The sequence below is a fragment of the Plasmopara halstedii genome, assembly GCF_900000015.1.
Source record: "Plasmopara halstedii genome assembly, contig: Scaffold_1898, whole genome shotgun sequence".
Lineage (NCBI taxonomy): Eukaryota > Oomycota > Peronosporomycetes > Peronosporales > Peronosporaceae > Plasmopara > Plasmopara halstedii.
This window is the reverse complement of record NW_020188806.1, coordinates 248,821-262,149: the sequence shown is the minus strand read 5'-3', so window position 1 is coordinate 262,149 and position 13,329 is coordinate 248,821. Positions and strand designations below refer to the sequence as shown.

Genomic DNA, 13,329 nt, shown 5'->3' with positions numbered 1-13,329 from the left:
TATGCTCGACGCTCCACGATCGAAGGAAGTCAGCTGTATGCTGAGGCGCTGGAAGCGCAGTTGAATGACACCGTCACTGTTCGCTTAACGACGGAAAATTGTGTCACTGTGCCGAGGTCCCTGTGAATCTCGGTGTCAAGTTCCTTGACTTTGATAGCGGGGAACGCTGCTTGGTCTTAGACTCGGATGCAAGTTATGACCTCAACCTTGGCATGCATGGTTAGAACACCATGAGCCATGGATTGACTGGAGGTCAAATATTTTGGGCGCGGGCGCTACGCGCATGTCTCCTGGTGGAGCTTTGGTGAGTCATGAACTCATTGCTGCTAAGAAGGAGAGGGGCTACTGGCGCGATAACTGGACTGGGACAGTCAATGTACTGGATATCGGAGTATCCGAGCTGTCAAACATCGAAGGTGTTTTGGAGAAGGGTCCCGAGCATGATTCGCGGTCTGAACGTGGGGCGGCACATAGCCCACTAAGCACTGCTCAAGTATTGGAGCAGCCGTTGCATGCCAAGAGTGGCGTGGTCGGCCAAGGGCCGAGAAATTAAGGGCAAAGCCTTTGTGATGTACGTGGAGTGGCATGCAACCCACTGAGCACTGCTCACGTTACAAAGCAGTTGCTGTGTGCCAAGAATGGCACGGTCGGACGAGGTTCGAGGCATCTTGAGCAAGACCCCTTCTGATGCGCGAGGAGTGGCACGTTATACACCAAACGAAGACTTTGGAATAGCAGCTTTTCGTGGGACGATGTTAATAACATCAAGGCTCCGATGGAGCAGTGAGTGGGGACACCGGACGATGACGAGTGCGTGTCCCACTGCCTCAATGAGACATAAAAACGCTATAGAGAGGAGACCGCGAAGATGCATGAGTTCCGCAAGACACAGAACGTTGACCCTGACCCAGGGTGTGACTACAGTAGACGATAGCACACAGCTATATACCCTTGTCAACAGTATGACGGGATTGGAGGACGGCGACGTCGCCCTCGAGGCTATTTCCGCGGTGGATGCTCTTATTGAGCTGGACTCGATGTCCTTTGAAGAGTTTGGCGGTGCCTTGAAGGCAGGCAATTTAGCCGAGGTGGTTATTATAAGACCGAACGAGGAGATTTATTCGTCGTCGCTTCTGATTGAAGCTGTCGTGGTGGACACTAAGAGATTGCTGAACGCACGAATGGGACCGTCGATCTTGATGGATCACTCGGATCCGTACTATCCTTTGATAAAAGAATTCGAAGACGTCGTCTCCAAGGACCCGCCGTCAGCCCTACTCCAGACCGAGGTGCGCCATGAAACTGACCTGGTTACGGGAACCCAGTATTGCGTAACACGCCAATGACCCCAGCCCGAGCAGCAATATGACGTCATTGACGCATTCTTTCGTGCAAAGCTCGACGTAGAAATGGTGCGTGAGAGTAAGTATCCCTATTCGATACACACGTTTTGTATCCGGAAGCCGAAAGGCAAGTGGTGTATTGTTCACGCTTACAATAAGCTCAATGCTACCACCATTCCGGCACAGACGTAGATTTCAAGAATGTATGTTCTCCAGAACTTTATGGTTGGCTGTGCAAAGTACAGCGCACTCGACTTGGTCGATGGTTATTATCAATTGCTGATGAGAGCGATGGGAGAGCTAGTTGACGAATGACGCCAGCTGAAGTAACATATCAACAGTCTAATGTCGGAATGTGATTTGATTTCATCGATTGTGGAAATTGCGAAGAGAACCAGATTGGTTAAAGTCACGAAGAAGCTGCTTAAGGAATCTGAAGGCTGCACGGAAAGGGAGGTTGCGGAGAAAGCCATCCGCGTGAATAGGAATCCTATAAGACTCAAACTTGGACAGGCAATGTTCAAAAAGTTAATAACTCACGCAATAACGGTAATTTAAATTGACCAGCTTTGTCGCATAAAGTAGGATTTTTCGGCAAGAAAACGAGTCAGCAGCGATGACACAATGTTTGCAGTAGCGAAAGAATAATCAGCAGGTTGGCTTATAAACTGTGGTGTCGTTACTCATAAGACCCAATACAGGAAGGACTTGTTTAAGTACAGAAGGCTTGAGACAAGCATCGAAGTAACAGTTGCAGAAGGCAAAAAGTTACTCGTTAAAGGAACCGGCACGATGAAATTGACCAATTTGAGTGAGAAGGGGATTTGCATGGTTGAACCTCTTCAAATTCTATGACTCGATAGAATGTAGTTGCGGAATGCGACACTAGTGTGGTTTTATCGCGTTCGTCATGTGACCTTGGATCAAGAAACAAGCGATTGCATCGAGAATAAGAATCATAGAGCTTAAATACTCGACTCTGAGCAGGCAGAAGCATGCTACTCGATGCAATACAGGGGCAACACATGCTCGCATGGGACACCCAAATAAAGACGCTGTACTCAAGTCACAGCGATCAATTAACGCCATTCCGATGATCAAGCAAGATACAATTGCGTAATGTGCCTGGTGCTCGAAGGGGAAACAGACAGTGATGAAAAAGACGACACGTGTACTGGACCGCACGCAGTCAGACAGTAAAAATATATTCTTTTGAATAGAGGTGTAAAATGCATTCTCCATTTTGTGAATTTTTCAAGATATGTTGCAATTTCCCTACTTTCCATATTTCACGATATGTTGCAGTTCTCTGGTCAAAAGCATGAGTCGTGTAGCTGGCTAGTTCAGTGATTTCAGCACAAATCAATCGGTTTTCGTCTCAAATGGTTGTGATCCACCAGCGAAACAGAATTCGTGAGCAAATCAATAAAAACATATGTTGTCGGAGCGGTTTCGTCCGCCAGCTTACACTCCGTTCTATACAGTCCTCTGCAAAATGGGGTGGTGGAGCGCATGAACAGAACTATCATAGGGTACCGCAGTATGCTCTACTACAAGAACGTTTCCACTGAATGGTGGGTGAAAGCGGTAAACACAGCAGTTAATCACTCCACATCCGATATCACGCCGTATGATTCCGCTGTCACGATGAAGCCTCATTTGGGTCACTTACGTAACTTCGGGTCACAACAAACGCACATGTTGACGATGCAAATAGAACAAAAGCCACACTTAACGCTTCGAGCCTATAATTATCCGCTTTACGAAATATATCGATGTTTATCACATCTTTAAATAGAAAAATATCGGTGTCAAACCAATTCTTTTTTCACGCTTGAATGAGCGTGACGAAGGCGGCAGCTAAGACACGCAAGCACAACAGTCAAAAGCGACCACATAGGTTATAGAACACACTGGTGCCGCAATCTTCAGAACCAAGTAGATCGATTGTCAGTTTTGGGTGAACGTATGAAAACTGTCAGAAAGCCGGTAGCAGACATCGGAATAGACGATGTCGACCGTACCTAAAGGGTCGGCTGGCAGCAGCTTATGCATCTCGAACGCTCTGTTGGAAACAGATTGGACCCAGCAGAGTATTATCCATCTTGTTATACGCATTAAGAATATCGTCTGGTGTTTAGGTCTGGAGATGAGAGAACAAGACAAAGACAAGAGCCGACGCTGGTGCTAAAGGACGGCTCAAACGACGAAGCGGTGATAAAAGGAAGAAGTGGCCCACCGACACCAGAATGTGCTAGGATTGACGAAATCGGAATCTTTGCCGATCGCGAAAAGGTGAGAAGTGAGGATGATAAGGACTTGCCGACTACACATGCTCAAGCAATGGCAAAGCGGTATTGCAGCGAGGTGGCGTAAGGCTATTGAAGCTGAGCTTCGCTCCCATGATCAGAACCAAACACGAATAATACAGCCAAGAGGGATGCTCATTTGTAGTGCAGTGGGTCTTTGCCAAGCAGCATGATCAATATGGCACTGTCGTGTGGTACAAGGCACGAGATTTCGCCAAGGATTCAAAGCAAAAGTATGAAATTGATTTTTTCAAGACTTTTATCCATTTACCAATATAAATTCAATTTTGACGCTTGCGGTGTTTGCCGAATGCGACCATCAAATGAGACAGGTAAATATCACTACTACTTTTTTAGGTGTGTGCTGACAGACAACAATTGTATGGCAGTTCTGTTCGATGTGGAGAATGCGCAGGTATATACGTGTCAAGCTAAATAGACTGTCTACGCGTTGGAACAGACAACAAATGTATGAAAGAAGGCGATACATCGTGTCTGTGTGAAATTGGCCTCAAGGGCTGCGGGGAGGATCAGTGCATTTGGGAGAACATTATCTGAGCAGCGCACGATCTGTACAAATCACAAAGGTGTAGACCAAGAAGGCAACCCGAACTTGGCAAAAATCAATCATAGGATGTTGCTCGTATCAATGGTAGTTTTCTCTACCACATTAAGCTGACACGACTCACACACAATGATGCGATCATGCCCAATGACATCTGCTTGGGTTAAGCACCGCCTATGACAAAGTCCGAAGTACGTGGATTGGTCGAAACGGGTAAGTAAGGATAACAACCGGCGCTTGCAAGAGAATTTTAGTACAGCCTTGTATACCGTATCTTACGAAATTTCAAAGTTACGACGCAACACTAGGCACAGCTCTTGCCCGTGCCACCTAAAAATGTTTACTCGCGCTCTTCTATCAACCCCCACCACCACGAGGCATCCAATTTAGGAAGATTGGTACGTCAAGCCGATACCGGAAGAGTTATCGGGACAAAGGTACTGGCCAATTTTCGATGCAATAAGTCTAGCGAAAATTTTCCGTCCGCCAAATTTTCAATAAATCACCCCAAAAATTTTTTTGCTGGTGTCAAAGACACACCTATCTGTATTGGTGAATACTCTTCTGAAGTTCATCCATCCGGCTAAAATTTTATGTGGATGTCCACATCCGACTCAGCGTATCATCAAGATGCAAGAAAATTTTGTCCAGATTTGTATGTGCCTATGCATAATTTGGTATAATCACCGGCGTTATCATACAAAGAAACGTCACTGGTACGATACACATTTCTTGTGACATAAAAATCTACGATCGAATTATCCCACTCTGTGTACACACCAAAGAGATAGGGATATTACCGTCTCTCATATGCTAACTGCAATTTAATCTCTTAGAAAGCGAGATTGCATCGAAATGAAGGCTTTAATTACCTAAATATAAGCATGCACGCTTGGACACTTGCCGTGAATCTATCTGAAACATAAAATCGGTACCCACTGATGATATTTACTTTCTCTCACCCGACCCGCGTCTTGCCTTATGTGGTTTTAATTATCTATGAAGTCACAATGTCTCTCGCTAATAGGATGTCTTCCTTATCAGTAAGAACCAAGTCAATCTCACGGCGCATTCCCGATCCGGGGACAACATGTATGGTGGTGGTCTTGTGGCCACGTGATGATGAACCTTGAACAAAGAATAAAAATTGTAGTATCCTTGAAGATAGCCTATTCATTTTTCAGACTTAGTCCTCTGCGAGTGTCATCAATGGCGGATTCGTTTGTGACGGATGATGATCTCAGCGAAGCCCCGCTCGAACTCAGTTTGACTGTCTTGCAAGAATGTGCAAATATCCCTTCAGGAAAACTCTCTTGCTACATGAGAGATTTACCGGGGGCAATCTACTATCCTTAGGTGAACTACATGAGCTTTTCTCGCAACAAACATGCACGTTCACATTTTTGGACTGTGTACGAGTTATTCAGTAGTGCTTATCAGCAGAGCCATCATTTTGCGACAAACATGGACCATTCTTCAAAATATAGGGCCCACTATATCTCCTTGCAAATTACAGTCACCTATCTTTACCGGATCAAGCACAGGATAATCTGACTCTGTATCGGCTCGTTTACAAAGGACACCAATCTCAGCGACGACTGGCTGTCTCACCATAAATCTATACTGCGAACCGTGGCATACCCTGATTCATTTCAATGTATACGGCAAAGTAAAATCGCGATAGACAATACAGACAACGTCATGTCATTTACCGAAGCTATCTTGTCTTGGTTCCCGCTTTAGAAACGCTTTTGGCCTTTGACAGAGGTGAGACTACCACAACCCAACAAAAATGTGTGCCACCTAACTTCTTTGTCTTCCAATCAATTCATCTCTGTTGGCGTTCCAGTCAAACCATACCTATAGCCTGATGATGTATCTCAAAATAAATCCAGGCAAAACAGAATTTCACGCTGTCAAAGTCTTCAAGCTTCGTTCAAAGGTTTGGTATTTACTTTGATAGTTGTACTAGTGTCTCATCGCTAGACATCCGGAAAGCATTTTCCTATCGTTGATGCCTCCCGCGCTCTTTTGACAGTCGCGCATCGAGCGTAATGACGCGACGCACATGAATCAATCAGGCCTTTTCGCACAGTCATAATCCCCCGCAAAGTTGATGTTAGCTAATGAGCTTTTGGAACGTGTACTTAACCATTCTTCGAGTGTGTCACTTGATTTGGGGCAGGTTTGTTTCACTCACAACAACCGTTCACGAGGTACAATCAAACACATTTCTTTCGTAGACGCACAGATTACTACTAACTCCCAACGCCTCCTCGCGAGAGGATTCGTTAGACGACCCTGTGTGAAGGCTTGACCCTTCTTGCCGTTCAGCCAAGAGAGAAGGAGATAGCCGGGCGAGACTTTTCTGTATTGCCCAGATAAACATAAGAGAGAGCCGCAGCGCTACTTTGCGGTCAAAATTCGATTATTTGCTTCTAAGCAGGATTGAGGTTCATCGCACGGCTTCTTTACTTGTAGATCCGTATGCGTGACAAGCTGTTGCTATGTCTGAATCATAACGGAATTCAAAAACATATCAACTTGCCCCATCCAGAAGGAGAAATTTTTCTCGTCTCATTTTTAAACGGCCATCATGAGCTGCTCTTCATAATGTCTCATTGGAACGTTCCTAAAAGTGTCTTACCAGCTCATTCCCATAGCTAGCAATAGCCTTCAGGTGAACAAATACCACATCTGGCCTGTGAAACGTTGTTTTACTGACCCCTTAACAATCGACGATAGGCATAAACTTACTAAGAATTTCGAGTTGTAACGGGAAAACGCCTCCTGACCTACTCTTACAGAATATAAAAACATTTCACGACTAGGTCGACGAATTGACCAACTATGCTTCAAGTGCAATGTGGTTACTGTGAACCTTACACAATGAAGTTTCAAATCATACACTCCGCTTACGATGCTCAGAGGATGGCGTCATCCAATAATTTTGACTATTTAAGATGGTAACAAGACGCATTAATTTCGATCTCCAACCGTAATCGCTTGATATGAGATTAACTAGCCAATATTCCACAACTCTTTACTTTCCACGGTCCTATCATCTTCATCAGCATCATCTCTGAATATTTACTATCACACTAGAGTGTTATTCCAAACTTCGTGATTTTGTTAAATTTGCATCATTTTGAGATCTAGATCGAAACGAGCTAATAAGGATAACTTCACTTTAGTCTATACACGATAAGAAATTCTGTTCCGACAGCTTTCTATTCAGTGCAAAGTTCCCCTAGTATTTATTTCGACCCTTTTCGAAAGTTTCACCATCTCGAAAATTGAAAGGCCTTATTACTCTCGAGCCAAGACCACAGTATAAGAAACAAACGGATCCGTGAAAGTGCACTCTGGATTGACTTATAAAAACAGAATATGTAAATGCCAAGATCTTTAAGCTACATCATTCGATCGTGCATGCTTGCATACTGAAGAAAGATCATTTGACTAGTAAGCAGTGCGCGCTTATTCGAATCTACAAATGACACAAGCTTTAACAGTGTAATACAAAGTAAATTTTATCACGAACGTGTTGGGTAGCGCAGCTTGATGTACCTTATACTCCAATATGGGGATCAGGGACATGTGGCAGATTATTAAAATCGGTGCTCAAAATAGCACTGACGTATTCAGCGCCGACTCTTTCGGCAAAACTAGCTCTAATTTCCGGTCCCCATGATTGAGTCATCGCGCAATTGACTATTTCTTCATAAACATCAACAGCTGGTATCTTTTTGTCGAACCATTCTCGATATTGTGCCTTTTGAAGATAACGCCCCCACTCTCTGGCTAACGAATCTGGAGACTCTTGCGCTTTTTGTACCATGATCGTCACTCTTGCGGAACCAACAGCACTGGTGAGCGTATCAAGCAGCGTCAGCCTATTTGCTTCATTGCGATATATTCTATAAAATTGAGAGTGGTAGGACACCCATACTCGAGGAGAAAATGTTGTGAAATCATGATAGAGAAAGTTGTAGACATCGTCGTCTGTGCGAATCACCATTTTCATGACATCGTCCGGGCTCTTTTTCTGGCTCAGCCAAATCCCAGATAGAGCTTTTAAGTACTCTCGCCCTTTGTCATTTTGATTTTCTGGGATGGTCAAAATTCTAACTAGATCGGTCTCTCCATAGAACTTGGTGAAATATTCCAGTTCTGTATGTATATATGTCTCTTCATCTTGATGTCCACTCTGAATGCGTATACACCTGACCCACTTGTTGTAATGATCACCGAAGAATTTGAGACGATCGATTTCGGCAAGCATCTTCTTCGTTATGTTGAATAAAATGTGCGGTTCATATTGGAGCAGTGCTGCGGCGAGCTGGGATGTCTGAGGATCCAGAAGCGCTCTCTCAGATATAGTATCCAGTTCCTCGGGGAGAAATATTTCTTTCATAGCAAGAAATATTCTCTGGTGTGGTCTCATTGAATCCACATTTCGAGAACAAACAAAGAAAGCCCATTTTACCCACAATTTGTCTGCCAGGAGGTTTTGCGACTCTAATTTCATTCCGCATAACTCAGCATATTCTTTTGGTGTCGTTTCGCTCTTGATGTGAGGTTTTATAGAGGTGACGACGCCGTTCAAGTCAAGTTCTTTCACGCTTTTTTCGGTTTTCAAAACTCTGTTGCAGAATTCAAAGACTTGTATTGTCCTAAATTCGTCGTCAGTGCTCTGAGATCCAGTTGAATGCTCTGTATGCGACGTGGCTGGATTGAAACTTGTTCTTGCCGAAGCACCGGCAACGAGAAGCTGGCCAGCAGAACAGGGCGTAAGTAGCGGAAATGCATGACTGTAGTATTATGATTTTGTGAAAGTGAGTTGATAAGATGCCTGTGTGATTTGGTGTAAAATTGTGCTCGAGGTTAGCTGCATGTTATTGTAGATATGCCAGTAATGCAACTTCAGAAAAGGCAGTCGTAACGCTGGCTGGTCTTACCACTTAAATCAGCCGCAAATTGAATCTTGATCAAAAATTTTATAAGATCTCAATGATCGGAAAAGATCAGATGTTGGTCTGTCACAAGTGACGTATACAGTAGTGTTAAGATCCGTACTATATATGTCGAAAATCAAGTAAAATCCGATTTTATTTCCAAATCGAAGAATAGTGGAAGTGACCTCGAAGTAAAAATAAGCTGAATATGTTGCTATGTCTTCGTCCATACAATGCCATATCTATACCATAAAATTTTGCCATGAATAATGTACGATCTGGTCGGTAAACCATAAAAGGACACGTGGTAGTTCTTTTCTTGCTAGGAATCCAACAGTAAATCTTATACACAAGAAATAAACCTGGTCCTTTATGGGTTGTCTTCTCTGAACCATTGGCATAAAATATCCATCACCAGTTTTTTGTCAAGCTATTTCTAGAAATATTGGTTTACAGGCGGCTTTTTGAAGATGGGAGTAAGAAAGATTATTTATTTGTGATTGCAGTGACCAAGGTGGTTCTAGAAGTTGTATTTCTCTTCCCATTCTCCTCGATAGCAGCCCTTGTAGAGCTACATGCATCAAAATCAAATTCCGGCCCAGATGGGACTGTACCTATCAATGTAGTAAGTAGGAAATTAGGATATCCTGGAATAAAAACGTAGTTCAGTAACGAAGGAGGGGGTGCTCTCAAGTCTATTTCATAAAAGCCCGCAAGCAGGATTCCCAACTGGGGAGAGTCAGCGGAAAGACCGCGTGATTATTTATCAAGGTCAGGATCCCTCGACAATTCTCTACCTGAGGCGGTAATAGTTACATCTTCATGGAAAGTCTTTGAAATGCGTACTATTTTATACGTAAGTACACACCAAATTATTCTGCTAAGTTAAAAGCACCACGATATTGGTTATAATGAGACCGAAAACACCTCTGCAAAGGAGAGGTGCGTAGCGTACGCCTGCTGTCAGCATGGTGTCTTGTCGTACAAATAATTTTATGTATATCATAAATAAATAATGTTGTAGTTAAATTTGACTTCATATGTATGAATCTTAATAAACAGCTATAACTTGCCGTGCCACCGAATATACATAACAGGAACAACGAACTAAAATCTCAAGCTTCCGTCTTAGCAGAGATACAATGAAGAAACTGCTATACAAGATCACTTCTTTCTGGCTCATTCTGACATCAGATTCACTGCCAATTAAGTATTGCTAGCTCTGCCCCAAACCCTCGGCAATACAATTGCAATCCAATTACACAAACACACAAGATAAGGGCAATCGTTGATAAGTGCATGCGCCGAAAGCGATTCTACTTTCTGGAAGAAATCATTTTAATGATACCTCAACTATTTACCGGGAGAGAAGTGAGGGGCGCATAGCATCTACAAAAACTAGTCAATTTAAGGCCATCGGCGTTCAATCAACGCCATATGTAGAAGACAAATGTACGTATCGAATTAATGTTCAGGGCGAAACAACGTTTTAAGCTGTCAAAGTCTTTCATTTGGATCGGATGTTTCAACAAAACACTCGTCGCAAAACGCAAACATATCGTATCCGTATTTAGCATCTTTGATGCCTACGTAAAGTCTACTGTCTTGTAAGTTGAAGAAGTTTTAACCTCTATTGAAGAAACATAACCGATTCAGGTAATATTAAATTGACAAAGATGACCATTACTACATAGATTCTCTGTTCTGCTTGTTCTCTTATTTTTTGGGTAAGCTGTACAACAACTCCCAGTGTACGCAGTCGCACTCATCCTTGCACAAGGATTGTAATTTCCCAATGCAGTTCCAAGAGATAAGCATATATTATTAATCATCTGTTGTCAAACTAACGGGTATTTTAATAAAAAACACCATCTGTACGCGTCAAACACGATATTTTAAATATCTGGCCTCGAGCTCGACACACTTGATTATCATGACTTGTCTTGGTCACAAAACAATTCACGCTTTGCAACATAAGGGCCGGAAGCGGCGATAGTCCTTTTGGAGGTATCAACAGCTGTGAGAATGCTCTAGTGAAGCACCTTTGGGGACTCTTCGTCTGGATGCCGATGGGCTCACAACCAGCATCCAAAACGTTGAGCATTAGAGAGTGAGGTAAACATAATCTTTTTTTGGGCGAGAGAAGTTGAGATAGCTATGAATACTTTTTCGATGGAGCACCTGTGCTGCTCTAGAGGTCCTCAAATTAGGGTTGCACGCGTGCTGCAGCGGGGCTGCCGTAGCTTTGCGCTTTGAGGAAGTGTAAGTTAGGTCACCGACCTTTCGTTATATACTCAGAACAAGTACGAGCTTAGCGGATCGCTATCCGCTTACACCAAGAGTAATTATTGCCTTAAACCAAGGCTTAAAATTCTTCCGTTTTAATCCAAAATTAACTTTTTTATTTTTATCTGCGGCAAAGCCGCCTAATTCTAAGTGTATAGATTTTCCTAAATATATATAGCAAAATCTAAATACATGCATAGCTACTGGCTACCCAGCCACATATTCTTATTTGGGTGCAGTCACACTATGCCCATCTCGTGTGACACACACACACCTGTTACCAGGGTACGTGTAAATCGTCACAGTACGAATAATATCGTTTGTGCAAAGTGCGCGGCAACGTCGTAGTAATGGAGCTAAAACCGGTGAGGGTCTCTTCGCCCTGGGCGCGACCTTAATCCTTTTTTGCACGAGAAGTACAGTATCAACGTTGTATTTTGTGCAGAGTGATACACGTTGTGCTATGGACTAGTGGAATGATAGAGCATGATGAATATACACGAACGTCTTTTATCACATAACTAGTTAGAGTTACAATCCCTTTCCAGAAAAACTTGATGCTTTTCTTTTGACTGGTTTTAGTATCAAAAATAAATATGCTAACAAACATGGTTAGTGACCTGTGCAGTAAGACATTTGAAATTAGCAAATCTAAATTAACATAATTTACTCATGTAAAGTCTAACAGTTAAACTTTCATGCTATTGTTCTTACAATCTCTCAAGCTACACTTTCAGTAATGAAGATAATTTGTCTACCCTTTAGAGCACGAGGTGGAATCAAGAGTACTACCAGTAGCAAGTGGAGTAAAAGAGAACATCTCACCTCAAAACCGTATGGAAGTTTGGAATTTTACTTTGGCAGTGATGCCCTGACTACCTTGCCGCATATAATCAAGCACACCTTCCACCATAATCTTCCTGGAGAAGAGGCAGGGTCGCCTAGCATACCGTATTCTTGCTAGCAATAGGTCGACTTTGATTCATGTTCAAAACTTGATCAGCAGTTGTACAGCTGGCTCGTGAGTGCGAGCAGACTGTAAGCATCAAGACGCTAAACTCATGTCGCTACATCTTGACATTCGTGTCGTGCTTTCAGCTTTGCTACGTCTATTATCAAACAACACTCTGGACAAATATTTGCTTTGCTGAATTTGGATTGCAGAGCAAAGGGATGAGTAAGTTAACCCTTTTCCTTACCCAGTTTCCGTATAAATCTCTGCACACTCGTCACTTTTAATTACTCGAGGCTAGGTTCTGATAGAAAAATGGGTTTTTCTTACCGCTGTTGCTCTAAGTGCAGGTGGTACTCCCAAGACGTTGTGACTTGTGGACTATCAAAGCTCACGTTGCGCCATTTGCTCCTGATGCAAACAGATGGGCGGCACGCATAAACATATTAGGGCTTCATGCCAACGCGGCGAGCAAGTTTGGAGTGTTTGAAACCGTAGCCGCTGCGTGATGAAATTAATATGGGTCGTTGCGACTCTTGATCTTGCACACGGGCATGTTGAGCTCTTCGAGCCAGGATTCACTCATAAGTGATGACCTGGAAGGCATCGTCAGCTCCGTATCACGACGCCTCACACCGTATTAGACATGCACAAAGTGCATCTATCGTCCAGATGGATTGCAGAATAGTAGATTCTCGACCAAAGAGGTGTCGGTCAAGACTCGAAGATTATTTTCTTCGTGGAACTCTCAAAGTTCTCACAAAATATAGGCTTTAGATTACTTTTAAGAACCACGTCTTTTTTAAAAGCTAGTTGAACCATATTGTTTGCAGTGTTAAAAATTCTGACTCAAATATGCCCTACACTGTCGGGTGTAAGAAGCGGAGTAAAACTCTAAGCAATTGGGGCTAGTATA

At 43.1% G+C, this 13,329-nt stretch overlaps 3 protein-coding genes across 3 annotated transcripts; 2 read left to right on the top strand and 1 right to left on the bottom strand.

Moving 5' to 3' along the window:
• Positions 1 to 962: 962 nt before the first annotated feature.
• Positions 963 to 1,346, top strand: PHALS_02383 (reverse transcriptase; the record flags this gene model as incomplete). The annotated part of the gene is made up of 1 exon (XM_024716875.1): positions 963 to 1,346. The coding sequence occupies one exon, from the start codon at positions 963 to 965 to the stop codon at positions 1,344 to 1,346; it is 384 nt and encodes a 127-aa protein (XP_024582430.1).
• A 6,442-nt stretch (positions 1,347 to 7,788) lies between these two features.
• Positions 7,789 to 8,634, bottom strand: PHALS_02382 (uncharacterized protein; the record flags this gene model as incomplete). The annotated part of the gene is made up of 1 exon (XM_024716874.1): positions 7,789 to 8,634. One exon carries the CDS (start codon positions 8,632 to 8,634, stop codon positions 7,789 to 7,791), a length of 846 nt encoding a protein of 281 aa, XP_024582429.1.
• Positions 8,635 to 13,059: 4,425 nt separating this feature from the next.
• Positions 13,060 to 13,325, top strand: PHALS_02381 (uncharacterized protein; the record flags this gene model as incomplete). Its single annotated transcript, XM_024716873.1, has 3 exons — positions 13,060 to 13,068; positions 13,105 to 13,166; positions 13,247 to 13,325. The coding sequence occupies 3 exons, from the start codon at positions 13,060 to 13,062 to the stop codon at positions 13,323 to 13,325; spliced, it is 150 nt and encodes a 49-aa protein (XP_024582428.1).
• Positions 13,326 to 13,329: the final 4 nt, after the last annotated feature.